The 19,706-nt window shown below is 48.0% G+C and overlaps 1 protein-coding gene across 1 annotated transcript in view; it reads right to left on the bottom strand.

The window, feature by feature from the left end:
* LOC306770152 (mediator of RNA polymerase II transcription subunit 30) overlaps window positions 1–19,125 on the bottom strand; it is a 37,389-nt gene extending 18,264 nt beyond the window's left edge. Inside the window, exons 1-2 of the mRNA XM_079258975.1 lie at window positions 19,051–19,125; window positions 18,753–18,953 (exon numbers count right to left, since the gene is read on the bottom strand). Coding sequence (XP_079115101.1) covers window positions 18,753–18,935 — 183 coding nt within the window. The 5' untranslated portion in view covers window positions 18,936–18,953; window positions 19,051–19,125. The remainder of the gene's footprint in view (window positions 1–18,752; window positions 18,954–19,050) is intronic.
* Between the last annotated feature and the right edge of the window lie 581 nt (window positions 19,126–19,706).

The raw sequence follows: 19,706 nt of genomic DNA, 5'->3' as shown, positions 1-19,706 counted from the left end.
AATATATGTAGGTGTGTATAATCATTCAGCTCGGACCACTCGGTCTGCTCAGGAATCAGATCCACTAAAGTCACCACGCCCCCCCCACCAATCAGCATACAAGCAGAAATTTATGCCAGGAAGTGCCCAACACATGTCTATTAAAGCTTCCTGGTTGATAAATCAGGTTCATATGTGTAATTAATAAAGACTGACATGTAAAGGATCAGAGAGGGGGGCAAAGGTTCAAGGAAGCAGATCCAGGTTTTCCACAGAGAACTGAGTGAACACAACAGTCTTTCTGACAGAATCAGGGTGCAGCTTATTCCAGAAAACATCATCTGACTCTGTAGTCGGGGTGGGACTTGTGCTGCCTGCCAGCCACATCCATTAGTCTTTTACTTCCAGAAAATCCCACAGTCAGTCTGAGGACAAGGAGGATCCATCACCTCCAGAGGTCTAAGGTGAAAACCAAGCCCACATGTCCCCCATAAAATCCATTTCCACACTGTTCACAGTCACAACCAGCAGGGCTCTGCCAGACCCTCTGGTTCTGGGATCCCCGGGCCCCATCAGCAGCGGCCGGGTCCCTGCAGTCACATCTGCATATCAGGTCCTGCTCAAGGACTCAGAGCTGACACAGGAGGGAGGTGGAGTGTTTCAGCATGTTGTAGGGACCGTTTCTGCTCCAGTGTCCTGACCGACAGCATGTGTGACACCCAGAACTCTGCAGTGGTCCAGACCAAGAACTCCCCCTTCCCCAGTCCACCCCCTGAATCCCCCTCGGGCATGTTAACATGTTGGGGTCCCTGTGGAGACCATGGTGCATGCTGACAAGGGTTAAAGGGGCGGTGAGCTGCCGTGGTCGACGCCGTGCAGCAGACGAGCTTCTGAGGCTGCATCTGAATCATTTGGTCATGTGATTATAGTCTCATAATTATAATGTTCTTCTGTTGAATACTGTTAAACATATCATGTGGACCATGTTCTGTGCTGTGAAAATCCTGGACTTTGGATCATAACTGTATCTGTGTGAGATTATAGTGGCAGTGGATCCATAAGTCAGTGTTTCCCTGGGAAAGCTGAACATGACCTCGCCAAGAAGATAACGCAGCTTTAACACATGAAGACGATGTTGGTGTGTCGTTCCTGTTTTAAAGCTTGAGATCTCTCTCAGCTGGGTATTTAACAAGCACAGCCCAAAGTCTTTCTCCGTTTATTTTCAGTCAACGTCAATTTATTTAGTCATAATAAACATAAAAATAACTGTAATCTTAAAGAAACAAAAGTCACCATTTAATGTCTGAAAGGGATTAAACAGAAGCCCAAGCCCATCCAGTCCACGCAATGCACACCAACCCAACAGTATCAGCTCCCAACGCCACACATCACGTCCCTCATCTTTCGGTTTATTCTTTACTTCATCCAATGTGTTGTTACAACTAAAAATGCTATGACATCATCCCCTTCTGTGAGCATAAGGCCTTTAATGAACACACTCTTCTTCCTCACTTCCCTCTCTCATGTTTTCCTTTCCTTTGCTCTGCCTTCCTCATCCAAGCTTCTCCTTATCTCCTCCACCTGCACTGATCAGTAGTTTGTAAAATACATGTAAACATGTTAGATGTGCTCTGAACTCGTCCTCTGCTTCTAACAGTTCTTTCTAAATTTCTTAAAATTTGCTAAACTCTGCAATAATACATATTTGTCTTTCATCTAATCTCTAACCTCCTCTTCACTAAACTGTTAAGGGAAGATAATATTCTCTCTTTTCTTTCCTGGTCCATCCAGGCACGTCCTGTCACATCTAACAGAGTCTGCCTGAACCAGGCTTTACTGTCATCTTTTGGAGAAATGCCCATGATCTGATTTTATTCTGCGTTATTCTGCTGATCCTGACGCAGCAGTGTAACGCACCATCCGACAGAGGGCAGAATAATCCCTGTGGTAGCGTGGGTAGTGAGACAGTCTACTCTCACACCTGAAGACCAGCCGCCGTTCTCAAGCGAACTCAGTGTGGAGTGAAATTAGCGTCCACCTGCAACAGTAGCGTGCCAAGCTCCAACGCAAGCTCCGCCCACCCAGCATCATAGAGAGAGATCGACCCTGGCATCCATTTAGGGTTCATGTCTGATCATTAAAGGGCTCAATGTGTTGTTTGGTTATTTTTAGCTATCATCATTGTGTTTCCTATTGTCTTCTTTAATCACTCTGCTTCACCCCCTGTTAACCGCTCTGCCACTCACTACAGTTCCTTCTTTGCCCCGCGGTCGCTGAGTGCCCAGAAGGGTTCTGAGGGCAACCTCCGGTGGTTAAAAGTGAAGCCTATGCTGAAGTGCATTCAGCTGCAGTTCCCCCCTCATCCAATAGGGGCTGGCTCCAAAACAGAGCAGATCCCCATAGACTCCCATGTCCCCATGCAGGTCCTTTTTATTGACAGGTACCAATCTCTGGCTTCAAGGACGAAGGACATAGAACAATCACGGTTTTTAGCCGGTAATCAATGTGACTTAGCTTTAGCCCGCTTACCTCCGTTAGCTGGGTAGCTCACGTTATCTCGGGGTTAGCTCGGTTAGCTTTTAGCTACAGAAACCTCGGAGTTCACTCGATGTCCGTCATCCGCCATGACGCTCACAGCCCCCCTCTCAGCTCCACATCTTTGCCCATATTTGTGTTTTCCGGGCGAGACGACGTGCATGACGCTACCAACATGGTGACGGTAGGAACCGCCCACCGAGCTTCAATTCAGCTCTTCAGGAACCTATGGGTGACGTCACGGAGAATCTGTCCCTCTCTTTTTACAGTCTGTGGTTCTAACAGGTAGACGCGCCGTCATGTATTTCCCTGCTAGCACTCTGAGCCCAGCCAGAGCCTCCACAGTCAGGGGGAACAGGCCCCAATGGCCCTGGACCGCTAAAGCCCGGCCCTCCTGGGCACCGGCCACTCAGGACAGACAGAGCACTGGCCCCAAGAGCCTGAAGGCAACCCCCCACCCCCACAGGCAGAGGGTCCACCCCTCTGTTAAAAGTGTGTCTGTTTAATCCAGAATAAAAGTTTGCTGCAGGAACAGAGGCTGCCTAAAACATGCGCTTTGACTCTGCGTGTGTGCAGGAGAGACAGATGAGGGACGGATTACCAGACGGTTAGCGTGCGTTAGCAGCCGACACCTCGCCATGCCTCGTCACTGCTGACTGATATCACAGGTTAGAACTCTGTACATTTTACCAGCCGCTGCTGCTGCTGGTATAAATCAGAAAGCTGGATCTCCTCCTGGAGCGGTGAAGTGGGGGGGTGGTACGCCAACTCTACGTTTTCTGTCCTTTTCAGTGTGAAATGGTCCCACACTGCCACTTTTCGGTCTTTTCCTCCCCTCTTCTTCATTCTCTGCCAGTAGAGACCAAAGCAAGGAGGATCTTCAGACAGAAAGCAAAGCGCTTGCCGCTGCTGGTGGAAATGTCCGTCATCAGTCCGGCTGAAACAGTCAGACTGTACAGACACACCGTAGGCCACAGGCTCTGCTTTTATACATTTTATACATGTTTAGATGTTTTATATGTTTACTGAAGCAGTGATGTCATCCCTCCGAACAGCGCAGTGGTCTGAGAATGCCGCCATGATGCAGAAATTGTCACCACGTGATTTTAGTTAAACGACGCTTCGAGGCAGATAATTTGCCTCGATCAATTTTTGTACTTGAGTTACTCGAGTTACCCAAGTAATAGTTGAAGCCCTAAACTGTTCCAAAGGCGAGGACCATAACACTGTTCCAAAGGCGAGGACCATAACACTGTTCCAAAGGCAATGACCATAAAACTGTTCCAAAGGCGAGGACCATAACACTGTTCCAAAGGCGAGGACCATAACACTGTTCCAAAGGCAATGACCATAAAACTGTTCCAAAGGCGAGGACCATAAAACTGTTCCAAAGGCGAGGACCATAAAACTGTTCCAAAGGCAATGACCATAAAACTGTTCCAAAGGCGAGGACCATAAAACTGTTCCAAAGGCAATGACCATAAAACTGTTCCAAAGGCAATGACCATAAAACTGTTCCAAAGGCGAGGACCATAAAACTGTTCCAAAGGCGAGGACCATAAAACTGTTCCAAAGGCAATGACCATAAAACTGTTCCAAAGGCGAGGACCATAAAACTGTTCCAAAGGCGAGGACCATAAAACTGTTCCAAAGGCGAGGACCATAAAACTGTTCCAAAGGCGAGGACCATAAAACTGTTCCAAAGGCGAGGACCATAAAACTGTTCCAAAGGCGAGGACCATAAAACTGTTCCAAAGGCGAGGACCATAAAACTGTTCCAAAGGCGAGGACCATAAAACTGTTCCAAAGGCAATGACCATAAAACTGTTCCAAAGGCGAGGACCATAAAACTGTTCCAAAGGCGAGGACCATAAAACTGTTCCAAAGGCGAGGACCATAAAACTGTTCCAAAGGCGAGGACCATAAAACTGTTCCAAAGGCGAGGACCATAAAACTGTTCCAAAGGCGAGGACCATAAAACTGTTCCAAAGGCGAGGACCATAAAACTGTTCCAAAGGCGAGGACCATAAAACTGTTCCAAAGGCGATGACCATAAAACTGTTCCAAAGGCGATGACCATAAAACTGTACCAAAGGCGATGACCATAAAACTGTTCCAAAGGCGAGGACCATAAAACTGTTCCAAAGGCGAGGACCATAAAACTGTTCCAAAGGCGAGGACCATAAAACTGTTCCAAAGGCGAGGACCATAACACTGTTCCAAAGGCGAGGACCATAAAACTGTTCCAAAGGCGAGGACCATAAAACTGTTCAAAAGGCGAGGACCATAAAACTGTTCCAAAGGCGAGGACCATAAAACTGTTCCAAAGGCAATGACCATAAAACTGTTCCAAAGGCGAGGACCATAAAACTGTTCCAAAGGCAATGACCATAAAACTGTTCCAAAGGCAATGACCATAAAACTGTTCCAAAGGCGAGGACCATAAAACTGTTCCAAAGGCGAGGACCATAAAACTGTTCCAAAGGCGAGGACCATAAAACTGTTCCAAAGGCGAGGACCATAAAACTGTTCCAAAGGCGAGGACCATAAAACTGTTCCAAAGGCGAGGACCATAAAACTGTTCCAAAGGCGAGGACCATAAAACTGTTCCAAAGGCGAGGACCATAAAACTGTTCCAAAGGCGAGGACCATAAAACTGTTCCAAAGGCGAGGACCATAAAACTGTTCCAAAGGCAATGACCATAAAACTGTTCCAAAGGCGAGGACCATAAAACTGTTCCAAAGGCGAGGACCATAAAACTGTTCCAAAGGCGAGGACCATAAAACTGTTCCAAAGGCGAGGACCATAAAACTGTTCCAAAGGCGAGGACCATAAAACTGTTCCAAAGGCAATGACCATAAAACTGTTCCAAAGGCGAGGACCATAAAACTGTTCCAAAGGCGAGGACCATAAAACTGTTCCAAAGGCGAGGACCATAAAACTGTTCCAAAGGCAATGACCATAAAACTGTTCCAAAGGCGAGGACCATAAAACTGTTCCAAAGGCGAGGACCATAAAACTGTTCCAAAGGCGAGGACCATAAAACTGTTCCAAAGGCGAGGACCATAAAACTGTTCCAAAGGCGAGGACCATAAAACTGTTCCAAAGGCGAGGACCATAAAACTGTTCCAAAGGCGAGGACCATAAAACTGTTCCAAAGGCGAGGACCATAAAACTGTTCCAAAGGCGAGGACCATAAAACTGTTCCAAAGGCGAGGACCATAAAACTGTTCCAAAGGCGAGGACCATAAAACTGTTCCAAAGGCGAGGACCATAAAACTGTTCCAAAGGCGAGGACCATAAAACTGTTCCAAAGGCGAGGACCATAAAACTGTTCCAAAGGCGAGGACCATAAAACTGTTCCAAAGGCGAGGACCATAAAACTGTTCCAAAGGCGAGGACCATAAAACTGTTCCAAAGGCGAGGACCATAAAACTGTTCCAAAGGCAATGACCATAAAACTGTTCCAAAGGCGAGGACCATAAAACTGTTCCAAAGGCGAGGACCATAAAACTGTTCCAAAGGCGAGGACCATAAAACTGTTCCAAAGGCGAGGACCATAAAACTGTTCCAAAGGCGAGGACCATAAAACTGTTCCAAAGGCGAGGACCATAAAACTGTTCCAAAGGCGAGGACCATAAAACTGTTCCAAAGGCAATGACCATAAAACTGTTCCAAAGGCGAGGACCATAAAACTGTTCCAAAGGCGAGGACCATAAAACTGTTCCAAAGGCGAGGACCATAAAACTGTTCCAAAGGCGAGGACCATAAAACTGTTCCAAAGGCGATGACCATAAAACTGTACCAAAGGCGATGACCATAAAACTGTTCCAAAGGCGAGGACCATAACACTGTTCCAAAGGCGAGGACCATAAAACTGTTCCAAAGGCGAGGACCATAAAACTGTTCCAAAGGCGAGGACCATAAAACTGTTCCAAAGGCGAGGACCATAAAACTGTTCCAAAGGCGAGGACCATAAAACTGTACCAAAGGCGATGACCATAAAACTGTTCCAAAGGCGAGGACCATAAAACTGTTCCAAAGGCGATGACCATAAAACTGTTCCAAAGGCAAAAACCATAAAACTGTTCCAAAGGCAAAAACAATAAAACTGTTCCAAAGGCGAGGACCATAAAACTGTACCAAAGTCAAAAACCATAAAACTGTTCCAAAGGCGAGGACCATAAAACTGTTCCAAAGGCAATGACCATAAAACTGTTCCAAAGGCAATGACCATAACACTGTTCCAAAGGCGAGGACCATAACACTGTTCCAAAGGCGAGGACCATAACACTGTTCCAAAGGCGAGGACCATAAAACTGTTCCAAAGGCAATGACCATAAAACTGTTCCAAAGGCGAGGACCATAAAACTGTTCCAAAGGCGAGGACCATAAAACTGTTCCAAAGGCAATGACCATAAAACTGTTCCAAAGGCAATGACCATAAAACTGTTCCAAAGGCGAGGACCATAAAACTGTTCCAAAGGCGAGGACCATAAAACTGTTCCAAAGGCAATGACCATAAAACTGTTCCAAAGGCGAGGACCATAAAACTGTTCCAAAGGCGAGGACCATAAAACTGTTCCAAAGGCGAGGACCATAAAACTGTTCCAAAGGCGAGGACCATAAAACTGTTCCAAAGGCGAGGACCATAAAACTGTTCCAAAGGCGAGGACCATAAAACTGTTCCAAAGGCAATGACCATAAAACTGTTCCAAAGGCAATGACCATAAAACTGTTCCAAAGGCGAGGACCATAAAACTGTTCCAAAGGCGAGGACCATAAAACTGTTCCAAAGGCGAGGACCATAAAACTGTTCCAAAGGCGAGGACCATAAAACTGTTCCAAAGGCGAGGACCATAAAACTGTTCCAAAGGCAATGACCATAAAACTGTTCCAAAGGCAATGACCATAAAACTGTTCCAAAGGCGAGGACCATAAAACTGTTCCAAAGGCGAGGACCATAAAACTGTTCCAAAGGCGAGGACCATAAAACTGTTCCAAAGGCGATGACCATAAAACTGTACCAAAGGCGAGGACCATAAAACTGTTCCAAAGGCGAGGACCATAACACTGTTCCAAAGGCGAGGACCATAACACTGTTCCAAAGGCGAGGACCATAAAACTGTTCCAAAGGCGAGGACCATAAAACTGTTCCAAAGGCGAGGACCATAAAACTGTTCCAAAGGCGAGGACCATAAAACTGTTCCAAAGGCGAGGACCATAAAACTGTTCCAAAGGCGAGGACCATAAAACTGTTCCAAAGGCGAGGACCATAAAACTGTTCCAAAGGCGAGGACCATAAAACTGTTCCAAAGGCGAGGACCATAACACTGTTCCAAAGGCGAGGACCATAAAACTGTTCCAAAGGCGAGGACCATAAAACTGTTCAAAAGGCGAGGACCATAAAACTGTTCCAAAGGCGAGGACCATAAAACTGTTCCAAAGGCAATGACCATAAAACTGTTCCAAAGGCGAGGACCATAAAACTGTTCCAAAGGCAATGACCATAAAACTGTTCCAAAGGCAATGACCATAAAACTGTTCCAAAGGCGAGGACCATAAAACTGTTCCAAAGGCGAGGACCATAAAACTGTTCCAAAGGCAATGACCATAAAACTGTTCCAAAGGCGAGGACCATAAAACTGTTCCAAAGGCGAGGACCATAAAACTGTTCCAAAGGCGAGGACCATAAAACTGTTCCAAAGGCGAGGACCATAAAACTGTTCCAAAGGCGAGGACCATAAAACTGTTCCAAAGGCGAGGACCATAAAACTGTTCCAAAGGCAATGACCATAAAACTGTTCCAAAGGCGAGGACCATAAAACTGTTCCAAAGGCGAGGACCATAAAACTGTTCCAAAGGCGAGGACCATAAAACTGTTCCAAAGGCGAGGACCATAAAACTGTTCCAAAGGCGAGGACCATAAAACTGTTCCAAAGGCAATGACCATAAAACTGTTCCAAAGGCGAGGACCATAAAACTGTTCCAAAGGCGAGGACCATAAAACTGTTCCAAAGGCGAGGACCATAAAACTGTTCCAAAGGCAATGACCATAAAACTGTTCCAAAGGCGAGGACCATAAAACTGTTCCAAAGGCGAGGACCATAAAACTGTTCCAAAGGCGAGGACCATAAAACTGTTCCAAAGGCGAGGACCATAAAACTGTTCCAAAGGCGAGGACCATAAAACTGTTCCAAAGGCGAGGACCATAAAACTGTTCCAAAGGCGAGGACCATAAAACTGTTCCAAAGGCGAGGACCATAAAACTGTTCCAAAGGCGAGGACCATAAAACTGTTCCAAAGGCGAGGACCATAAAACTGTTCCAAAGGCGAGGACCATAAAACTGTTCCAAAGGCGAGGACCATAAAACTGTTCCAAAGGCGAGGACCATAAAACTGTTCCAAAGGCGAGGACCATAAAACTGTTCCAAAGGCAATGACCATAAAACTGTTCCAAAGGCGAGGACCATAAAACTGTTCCAAAGGCGAGGACCATAAAACTGTTCCAAAGGCGAGGACCATAAAACTGTTCCAAAGGCGAGGACCATAAAACTGTTCCAAAGGCGAGGACCATAAAACTGTTCCAAAGGCGAGGACCATAAAACTGTTCCAAAGGCAATGACCATAAAACTGTTCCAAAGGCGAGGACCATAAAACTGTTCCAAAGGCGAGGACCATAAAACTGTTCCAAAGGCGAGGACCATAAAACTGTTCCAAAGGCGAGGACCATAAAACTGTTCCAAAGGCGAGGACCATAAAACTGTTCCAAAGGCGATGACCATAAAACTGTACCAAAGGCGATGACCATAAAACTGTTCCAAAGGCGAGGACCATAACACTGTTCCAAAGGCGAGGACCATAAAACTGTTCCAAAGGCGAGGACCATAAAACTGTTCCAAAGGCGAGGACCATAAAACTGTTCCAAAGGCGAGGACCATAAAACTGTTCCAAAGGCGAGGACCATAAAACTGTACCAAAGGCGATGACCATAAAACTGTTCCAAAGGCGAGGACCATAAAACTGTTCCAAAGGCGATGACCATAAAACTGTTCCAAAGGCAAAAACCATAAAACTGTTCCAAAGGCAATGACCATAACACTGTTCCAAAGGCGAGGACCATAACACTGTTCCAAAGGCGAGGACCATAACACTGTTCCAAAGGCGAGGACCATAAAACTGTTCCAAAGGCAATGACCATAAAACTGTTCCAAAGGCGAGGACCATAAAACTGTTCCAAAGGCAATGACCATAAAACTGTTCCAAAGGCGAGGACCATAAAACTGTTCCAAAGGCGATGACCATAAAACTGTTCCAAAGGCGAGGACCATAACACTGTTCCAAAGGCAATGACCATAAAACTGTTCCAAAGGCGAGGACCATAAAACTGTTCCAAAGGCGAAGACCATAAAACTATTCCAAAGGCGAGGACCATAAAACTGTTCCAAAGGCAATGACCATAAAACTGTTCCAAAGGCGAGGACCATAAAACTGTTCCAAAGGCAATGACCATAAAACTGTTCCAAAGGCGAGGACCATAAAACTGTTCCAAAGGCAATGACCATAAAACTGTTCCAAAGGCGAGGACCATAAAACTGTTCCAAAGGCAATGACCATAAAACTGTTCCAAAGGCGAGGACCATAAAACTGTTCCAAAGGCAATGACCATAAAACTGTTCCAAAGGCGAGGACCATAAAACTGTTCCAAAGGCAATGACCATAAAACTGTTCCAAAGGCGAGGACCATAAAACTGTTCCAAAGGCAATGACCATAAAACTGTTCCAAAGGCAATGACCATAAAACTGTTCCAAAGGCGAGGACCATAAAACTGTTCCAAAGGCAAAAACCATAAAACTGTTCCAAAGGCGAAGACCATAAAACTATTCCAAAGGCGAAGACCATAACACTGTTCCAAAGGCAAAAACCATAAAACTGTTCCAAAGGCAAAAACAATAAAACTGTTCCAAAGGCAATGACCATAAAACTGTTCCAAAGGCGAGGACCATAAAACTGTTCCAAAGGCAATGACCATAAAACTGTTCCAAAGGCAATGACCATAAAACTGTTCCAAAGGCGAGGACCATAAAACTGTTCCAAAGGCAATGACCATAAAACTGTTCCAAAGGCAATGACCATAAAACTGTTCCAAAGGCGAGGACCATAAAACTGTTCCAAAGGCAAAAACCATAAAACTGTTCCAAAGGCGAAGACCATAAAACTATTCCAAAGGCGAAGACCATAACACTGTTCCAAAGGCAAAAACCATAAAACTGTTCCAAAGGCAAAAACAATAAAACTGTTCCAAAGGCGAGGACCATAAAACTGTTCCAAAGGCAAAAACCATAAAACTGTTCCAAAGGCGAGGACCATAAAACTGTTCCAAAGGCGATGACCATAAAACTGTACCAAAGGTGAGGACCATAAAACTGTTCCAAAGGCGAGGACCATAAAACTGTTCCAAAGATGGGACCATAAAACTCTAATGCGGTCTCGCCATATGTTATAGGTCTAACTTTTGGTATATTTAAAAGGCCGGCACTGACGTGCCCCACACATCAGAGCGCAACATAACCCTTCTTGCTGGGGTCACCTTCTTTAGTATGCGTCCACTATATCAGTGTTGCAGGTAAAATAGAAAAAGAGTTTAAAAAAAAATACATAAATAAGCATGTTATTGTGGAACATTTGTGCGTCCAGTTTTCTGCTACACCGATTATATCGACGCACACACTCTTCCACTCATAACTGAGCAGCTTTTCTGATATATTTAGTGACTATTTAGGTCTATATCGTGGCTCAAAAGAATAGGAGACTGTCAACACATGTAGAAGCTTTTTCTGGTTATATCGGAGACTTATAATGCTATCGCGGAAGTACGTAAAGTTTCCTCCACTCCGTGAACAGCAGCAGCTGCATGAGCCCCCACATCTGATACAGGACCACACACTAATTGAGTCCAACCTCAAGTCAAAATATTTTAGTGTGTTTAGACAGTTTGACCTGTCTGACCTGCAGCGTTCCAGTCCTACCCATCCCAGTTTAACCAGCCTGACCTGCAGCATTTCAGTCCTACCCATCCCAGTTTAACCAGTCTGACCTGCAGCGTTCCAGTGCTACCAATCCCAGTTTAGCCAGTCTGACCTGCAGTGTTCTAGTCCTATAAATCCCAGTTTAGCCAGTCTGACCTGTAGCGTTCCAGTTCTACCCATCCCAGTTTAACCAGTCTGACCTGCAGCGTTCCAGTCCTACCCATCCCAGTTTAACCAGTCTGACCTGCAGCGTTCCAGTTCTACCCATCCCAGTTTAACTAGTCTGACCTGCAGCGTTTCAGTCCTACCCATCCCAGTTTAACCAGTCATACCTGCAGCGTCCAGTGCTACCAATCCCAGTTTAACCAGTCTAACCTGCAGCGTTCCAGTCCTACCCATCCCAGTTTAACCAGTCTGACCTGTAGCGTTCCAGTGCTACCCATCCCAGTTTAACCAGTCTGACCTGCAGCGTTCCAGTCCTACCCATCCCAGTTTAACCAGTCTAACCGTTCCAGTTCTACCCATCCCAGTTTAACCAGCCTGACCTGCAGCGTTCCAGTGCTACCCATCCCAGTTTAACCAGTCTGACCTGCAGCGTTCCAGTCCTACCCATCCCAGTTTAACCAGTCTGACCTGCAGCGTTCCAGTTCTACCCATCCCAGTTTAACCAGTCTGACCTGCAGTGTTCTAGTCCTATAAATCCCAGTTTAGCCAGTCTGACCTGCAGCGTTCCAGTGCTACCCATCCCAGTTTAACCAGTCTGACCTGTAGCGTTCCAGTCCTACCCATCCTAGTTTAACCAGTCTGACCTGCAGCGTTCCAGTCCTACCCATCCCAGTTTAACCAGTCTAACCTGCAGCGTCCAGTCCTACCCATCCCAGTTTAACCAGTCTGACCTGCAGCGTTCCAGTCCTACCCATCCCAGTTTAACCAGTCTGACCTGCAGCGTTCCAGTCCTACCCATCCCAGTTTAACCAGTCTGACCTGCAGCGTTCCAGTCCTACCCATCCCAGTTTAACCAGTCTAACCTGCAGCGTTCCAGTCCTACCCATCCCAGTTTAACCAGTCTGACCTGCAGCGTTCCAGTCCTACCCATCCCAGTTTAACCAGTCTAACCTGCAGCGTTCCAGTCCTACCCATCCCAGTTTAACCAGTCTGACCTGCAGCGTTCCAGTCCTACCCATCCCAGTTTAACCAGTCTGACCTGCAGCGTTCCAGTCCTACCCATCCCAGTTTAACCAGTCTGACCTGCAGCGTTCCAGTCCTACCCATCCCAGTTTAACCAGTCTAACCTGCAGCGTTCCAGTCCTACCCATCCCAGTTTAACCAGTCTAACCTGCAGCGTTCCAGTCCTACCCATCCCAGTTTAACCAGTCTAACCTGCAGCGTTCCAGTCCTACCCATCCCAGTTTAACCAGTCTGACCTGCAGCGTTCCAGTCCTACCCATCCCAGTTTAACCAGTCTAACCTGCAGCGTTCCAGTCCTACCCATCCCAGTTTAACCAGTCTAACCTGCAGCGTCCAGTCCTACCAATCCCAGTTTAACCAGTCTAACCTGCAGCGTTCCAGTCCTACCCATCCCAGTTTAACCAGTCTGACCTGCAGCGTTCCAGTCCTACCCATCCCAGTTTAACCAGTCTGACCTGTAGCGTTCCAGTCCTACCCATCCCAGTTTAACCAGTCTGACCTGCAGCGTTCCAGTCCTACCCATCCCAGTTTAACCAGTCTGACCTGCAGCGTTCCAGTCCTACCAATCCCAGTTTAACCAGTCTAACCTGCAGCGTTCCAGTCCTACCCATCCCAGTTTAACCAGTCTGACCTGCAGCGTTCCAGTCCTACCCATCCCAGTTTAACCAGTCTGACCTGCAGCGTTCCAGTCCTACCCATCCCAGTTTAACCAGTCTGACCTGCAGCGTTCCAGTCCTACCCATCCCAGTTTAACCAGTCTGACCTGCAGCGTTCCAGTCCTACCCATCCCAGTTTAACCAGTCTGACCTGTAGCGTTCCAGTCCTACCCATCCCAGTTTAACCAGTCTGACCTGCAGCGTTCCAGTCCTACCCATCCCAGTTTAACCAGTCTGACCTGCAGCGTTCCAGTCCTACCCATCCCAGTTTAACCAGTCTGACCTGCAGCGTTCCAGTTCTACCCATCCCAGTTTAACCAGTCTAACCTGCAGCGTTCCAGTCCTACCCATCCCAGTTTAACCAGTCTAACCTGCAGCGTTCCAGTCCTACCCATCCCAGTTTAACCAGTCTGACCTGCAGCGTTCCAGTCCTACCCATCCCAGTTTAACCAGTCTAACCTGCAGCGTTCCAGTCCTACCCATCCCAGTTTAACCAGTCTGACCTGCAGCGTTCCAGTCCTACCCATCCCAGTTTAACCAGTCTGACCTGCAGCGTTCCAGTTCTACCCATCCCAGTTTAACCAGTCTGACCTGCAGCGTTCCAGTCCTACCCATCCCAGTTTAACCAGTCTAACCTGCAGCGTTCCAGTCCTACCCATCCCAGTTTAACCAGTCTGACCTGCAGCGTTCCAGTCCTACCCATCCCAGTTTAACCAGTCTGACCTGCAGCGTTCCAGTTCTACCCATCCCAGTTTAACCAGTCTGACCTGCAGCGTTCCAGTCCTACCCATCCCAGTTTAAACCAGTCTGACCTGCAGCGTTCCAGTCCTACCCATCCCAGTTTAACCAGTCTGACCTGTAGCGTTCCAGTCCTACCCATCCCAGTTTAACCAGTCTGACCTGCAGTGTTCTAGTCCTATAAATCCCAGTTTAACCAGTCTGACCTGTAGCGTTCCAGTCCTACCCATCCCAGTTTAACCAGTCTAACCTGCAGCGTTCCAGTCCTACCCATCCCAGTTTAACCAGTCTAACCTGCAGCGTTCCAGTCCTACCCATCCCAGTTTAACCAGTCTAACCTGCAGCGTTCCAGTCCTACCCATCCCAGTTTAACCAGTCTGACCTGCAGCGTTCCAGTCCTACCCATCCCAGTTTAACCAGTCTGACCTGCAGCGTTCCAGTCCTACCCATCCCAGTTTAACCAGTCTGACCTGCAGCGTTCCAGTCCTACCCATCCCAGTTTAACCAGTCTAACCTGCAGCGTTCCAGTCCTACCCATCCCAGTTTAACCAGTCTAACCTGCAGCGTTCCAGTCCTACCCATCCCAGTTTAACCAGTCTGACCTGCAGCGTTCCAGTCCTACCCATCCCAGTTTAACCAGTCTGACCTGCAGCGTTCCAGTCCTACCCATCCCAGTTTAACCAGTCTAACCTGCAGCGTTCCAGTCCTACCCATCCCAGTTTAACCAGTCTAACCTGCAGCGTTCCAGTCCTACCCATCCCAGTTTAACCAGTCTAACCTGCAGCGTTCCAGTCCTACCCATCCCAGTTTAACCAGTCTAACCTGCAGCGTTCCAGTCCTACCCATCCCAGTTTAACCAGTCTGACCTGCAGCGTTCCAGTCCTACCCATCCCAGTTTAACCAGTCTAACCTGCAGCGTTCCAGTCCTACCCATCCCAGTTTAACCAGTCTAACCTGCAGCGTTCCAGTCCTACCCATCCCAGTTTAACCAGTCTGACCTGCAGCGTTCCAGTCCTACCCATTCCAGTTTAACCAGTCTGACCTGCAGCGTTCCAGTCCTACCCATCCCAGTTTAACCAGTCTAACCTGCAGCGTTCCAGTCCTACCCATCCCAGTTTAACCAGTCTGACCGGCAGCGTTCCAGTCCTACCCATCCCAGTTTAACCAGTCTAACCTGCAGCGTTCCAGTCCTACCCATCCCAGTTTAACCAGTCTGACCTGCAGCGTTCCAGTCCTACCCATCCCAGTTTAACCAGTCTGACCTGCAGCGTTCCAGTCCTACCCATCCCAGTTTAACCAGTCTAACCTGCAGCGTTCCAGTCCTACCCATCCCAGTTTAACCAGTCTGACCTGTAGCGTTCCAGTCCTACCCATCCCAGTTTAACCAGTCTAACCTGCAGCGTTCCAGTCCTACCCATCCCAGTTTAACCAGTCTGACCTGCAGCGTTCCAGTCCTACCCATCCCAGTTTAACCAGTCTGACCTGCAGCGTTCCAGTCCTACCCATCCCAGTTTAACCAGTCTAACCTGCAGCGTTCCAGTCCTACCCATCCCAGTTTAACCAGTCTGACCTGCAGCGTTCCAGTCCTACCCATCCCAGTTTAACCAGTCTAACCTGCAGCGTTCCAGTCCTACCCATCCCAGTTTAACCAGTCTAACCTGCAGCGTTCCAGTCCTACCCATCCCAGTTTAACCAGTCTGACCTGCAGCGTTCCAGTCCTACCCATCCCAGTTTAACCAGTCTAACCTGCAGCGTTCCAGTCCTACCCATCCCAGTTTAACCAGTCTGACCTGCAGCGTTCCAGTCCTACCCATTCCAGTTTAACCAGTCTGACCTGCAGCGTTCCAGTCCTACCCATCCCAGTTTAACCAGTCTAACCTGCAGCGTTCCAGTCCTACCCATCCCAGTTTAACCAGTCTGACCTGCAGCGTTCCAGTTCTACCCATCCCAGTTTAACCAGTCTGACCTGCAGCGTTCCAGTCCTACCCATCCCAGTTTAACCAGTCTGACCTGCAGCGTTCCAGTCCTACCCATCCCAGTTTAACCAGTCTAACCTGCAGCGTTCCAGTCCTACCCATCCCAGTTTAACCAGTCTAACCTGCAGCGTTCCAGTCCTACCCATCCCAGTTTAACCAGTCTAACCTGCAGCGTTCCAGTCCTACCCATCCCAGTTTAACCAGTCTGACCTGCAGCGTTCCAGTCCTACCCATCCCAGTTTAACCAGTCTGACCTGCAGCGTTCCAGTCCTACCCATCCCAGTTTAACCAGTCTAACCTGCAGCGTTCCAGTCCTACCCATCCCAGTTTAACCAGTCTGACCTGCAGCGTTCCAGTCCTACCCATCCCAGTTTAACCAGTCTAACCTGCAGCGTTCCAGTCCTACCCATCCCAGTTTAACCAGTCTGACCTGCAGCGTTCCAGTCCTACCCATCCCAGTTTAACCAGTCTAACCTGCAGCGTTCCAGTCCTACCCATCCCAGTTTAACCAGTCTGACCTGCAGCGTTCCAGTCCTACCCATCCCAGTTTAACCAGTCTAACCTGCAGCGTTCCAGTCCTACCCATCCCAGTTTAACCAGTCTGACCTGCAGCGTTCCAGTCCTACCCATCCCAGTTTAACCAGTCTGACCTGCAGCGTTCCAGTCCTACCCATCCCAGTTTAACCAGTCTGACCTGCAGCGTTCCAGTCCTACCCATCCCAGTTTAACCAGTCTAACCTGCAGCGTTCCAGTCCTACCCATCCCAGTTTAACCAGTCTAACCTGCAGCGTTCCAGTCCTACCCATCCCAGTTTAACCAGTCTAACCTGCAGCGTTCCAGTCCTACCCATCCCAGTTTAACCAGTCTAACCTGCAGCGTTCCAGTCCTACCCATCCCAGTTTAACCAGTCTGACCTGCAGCGTTCCAGTCCTACCCATCCCAGTTTAACCAGTCTAACCTGCAGCGTTCCAGTCCTACCCATCCCAGTTTAACCAGTCTGACCTGCAGCGTTCCAGTCCTACCCATCCCAGTTTAACCAGTCTGACCTGCAGCGTTCCAGTCCTACCCATCCCAGTTTAACCAGTCTGACCTGCAGCGTTCCAGTCCTACCCATCCCAGTTTAACCAGTCTAACCTGCAGCGTTCCAGTCCTACCCATCCCAGTTTAACCAGTCTAACCTGCAGCGTTCCAGTCCTACCCATCCCAGTTTAACCAGTCTAACCTGCAGCGTTCCAGTCCTACCCATCCCAGTTTAACCAGTCTGACCTGCAGCGTTCCAGTCCTACCCATCCCAGTTTAACCAGTCTAACCTGCAGCGTTCCAGTCCTACCCATCCCAGTTTAACCAGTCTGACCTGCAGCGTTCCAGTGCTACCCATCCCAGTTTAACCAGTCTGACCTGCAGCGTTCCAGTCCTACCCATCCCAGTTTAACCAGTCTAACCTGCAGCGTTCCAGTCCTACCCATCCCAGTTTAACCAGTCTAACCTGCAGCGTTCCAGTCCTACCCATCCCAGTTTAACCAGTCTAACCTGCAGCGTTCCAGTCCTACCCATCCCAGTTTAACCAGTCTAACCTGCAGCGTTCCAGTCCTACCCATCCCAGTTTAAACCAGTCTGACCTGCAGCGTTCCAGTCCTACCCATCCCAGTTTAACCAGTCTAACCTGCAGCGTTCCAGTCCTACCCATCCCAGTTTAACCAGTCTAACCTGCAGCGTTCCAGTCCTACCCATCCCAGTTTAACCAGTCTGACCTGCAGCGTTCCAGTCCTACCCATCCCAGTTTAACCAGTCTAACCTGCAGCGTTCCAGTCCTACCCATCCCAGTTTAACCAGTCTGACCTGCAGCGTTCCAGTCCTACCCATCCCAGTTTAACCAGTCTAACCTGCAGCGTTCCAGTCCTACCCATCCCAGTTTAACCAGTCTGACCTGCAGCGTTCCAGTCCTACCCATCCCAGTTTAACCAGTCTAACCTGCAGCGTTCCAGTCCTACCCATCCCAGTTTAACCAGTCTAACCTGCAGCGTTCCAGTCCTACCCATCCCAGTTTAACCAGTCTGACCTGCAGCGTTCCAGTCCTACCCATCCCAGTTTAACCAGTCTGACCTGCAGCGTTCCAGTCCTACCCATCCCAGTTTAACCAGTCTGACCTGTAGCGTTCCAGTCCTACCCATCCCAGTTTAACCAGTCTAACCTGCAGCGTTCCAGTCCTACCCATCCCAGTTTAACCAGTCTAACCTGCAGCGTTCCAGTCCTACCCATCCCAGTTTAACCAGTCTAACCTGCAGCGTTCCAGTCCTACCCATCCCAGTTTAACCAGTCTAACCTGCAGCGTTCCAGTCCTACCCATCCCAGTTTAACCAGTCTGACCTGCAGCGTTCCAGTCCTACCCATCCCAGTTTAACCAGTCTGACCTGCAGCGTTCCAGTCCTACCCATCCCAGTTTAACCAGTCTGACCTGCAGCGTTCCAGTCCTACCCATCCCAGTTTAACCAGTCTAACCTGCAGCGTTCCAGTCCTACCCATCCCAGTTTAACCAGTCTCACATATAAATTATGCTGATCAACAGAAACATGAGAAAATTGTTAATTATTATTAATTGTTTTTTCTTCTTTATGACAAAAGATCAGCGCATGAGCTCTCAGCATTTACCTGCGTGGCGCGCGTGATCTGGAATATTTCCATGGTGCGCGTGACGATGTCCTGCACGGTCTCCTGTCCGATCCTGCAGAGGAACACCGGGGAGATCTCCCTCAGGGCGCCCTGGGGGGGCTGCTGCTGGCCCGGGGCGGCGCTGGGGAGCAGGCCCGGCTTCTGGGGGACGGAGGCCGCCATGCGCGTGAAGGTATTTGTCTGGAAGAAGAGAGTCAGAGATCCAGATCAAAACCGAGCTGAACCGGGAACAAAACCGCAACAAAGCGTTCCTGACACGGGACTGGCGCGAGCTAACCGACAACAAGTCAGCTTCCGGCTGGATAACTCTCACTTCCGGTTCGGCTGGGTCCAAACAGCCGGTGGTATTCGGTCCCGGTGTTCGGTTCTTTTATGAATGAAACTAAACTGGATTCCTGGCGGGAAGCTGGCGCGATCTGATGGCGTCACTTCCGGGAAAGACACGCCTTTTTTGCATAGGCGTTGTGTTTCTCAGTTCAGGGTCTGCACACTTCCAAGTGCGCAGACTGCGTAGGCTACGAAGTGTTCTACGTGGTCTGCGCTTTTTTTTTTTTTTTTTTTTTGACAACACAGTGTTCAAATTTATTAAAGCTGTTTTTTTTAAATTTCAGCATATGTTTAACATGTAACGTTTTAGAAACATACATTTCCATTGACATTCAGAAGACATCATAACAAAAATAAATATAAATAAAAATAAAAACAAGGGGTCTGCTAAGATGGGATAATGAATTTGTATTTTTCTAAAATTTGTAATGTTTTTATCACTTTTTTATTCATTTGATTTAATTTTTCAATAGTTTTTATGTAACTTTGGAGATCTGTAATTTCGAATACATAGAAGGAGGGTAATTTCTTTAGCCAGATCATCTTATGAATAAAGAATTTTGCTAGTATACAAATCAAATTGATGATATATATTTCATCAACCGA

Source organism: Telmatherina bonti (genome assembly GCF_933228915.1).
Source record: "Telmatherina bonti genome assembly, chromosome: 19".
Classification (NCBI taxonomy): Eukaryota; Metazoa; Chordata; class Actinopteri; order Atheriniformes; family Telmatherinidae; genus Telmatherina; species Telmatherina bonti.
This window is presented reverse-complemented; position numbering and strand designations above follow the sequence as displayed.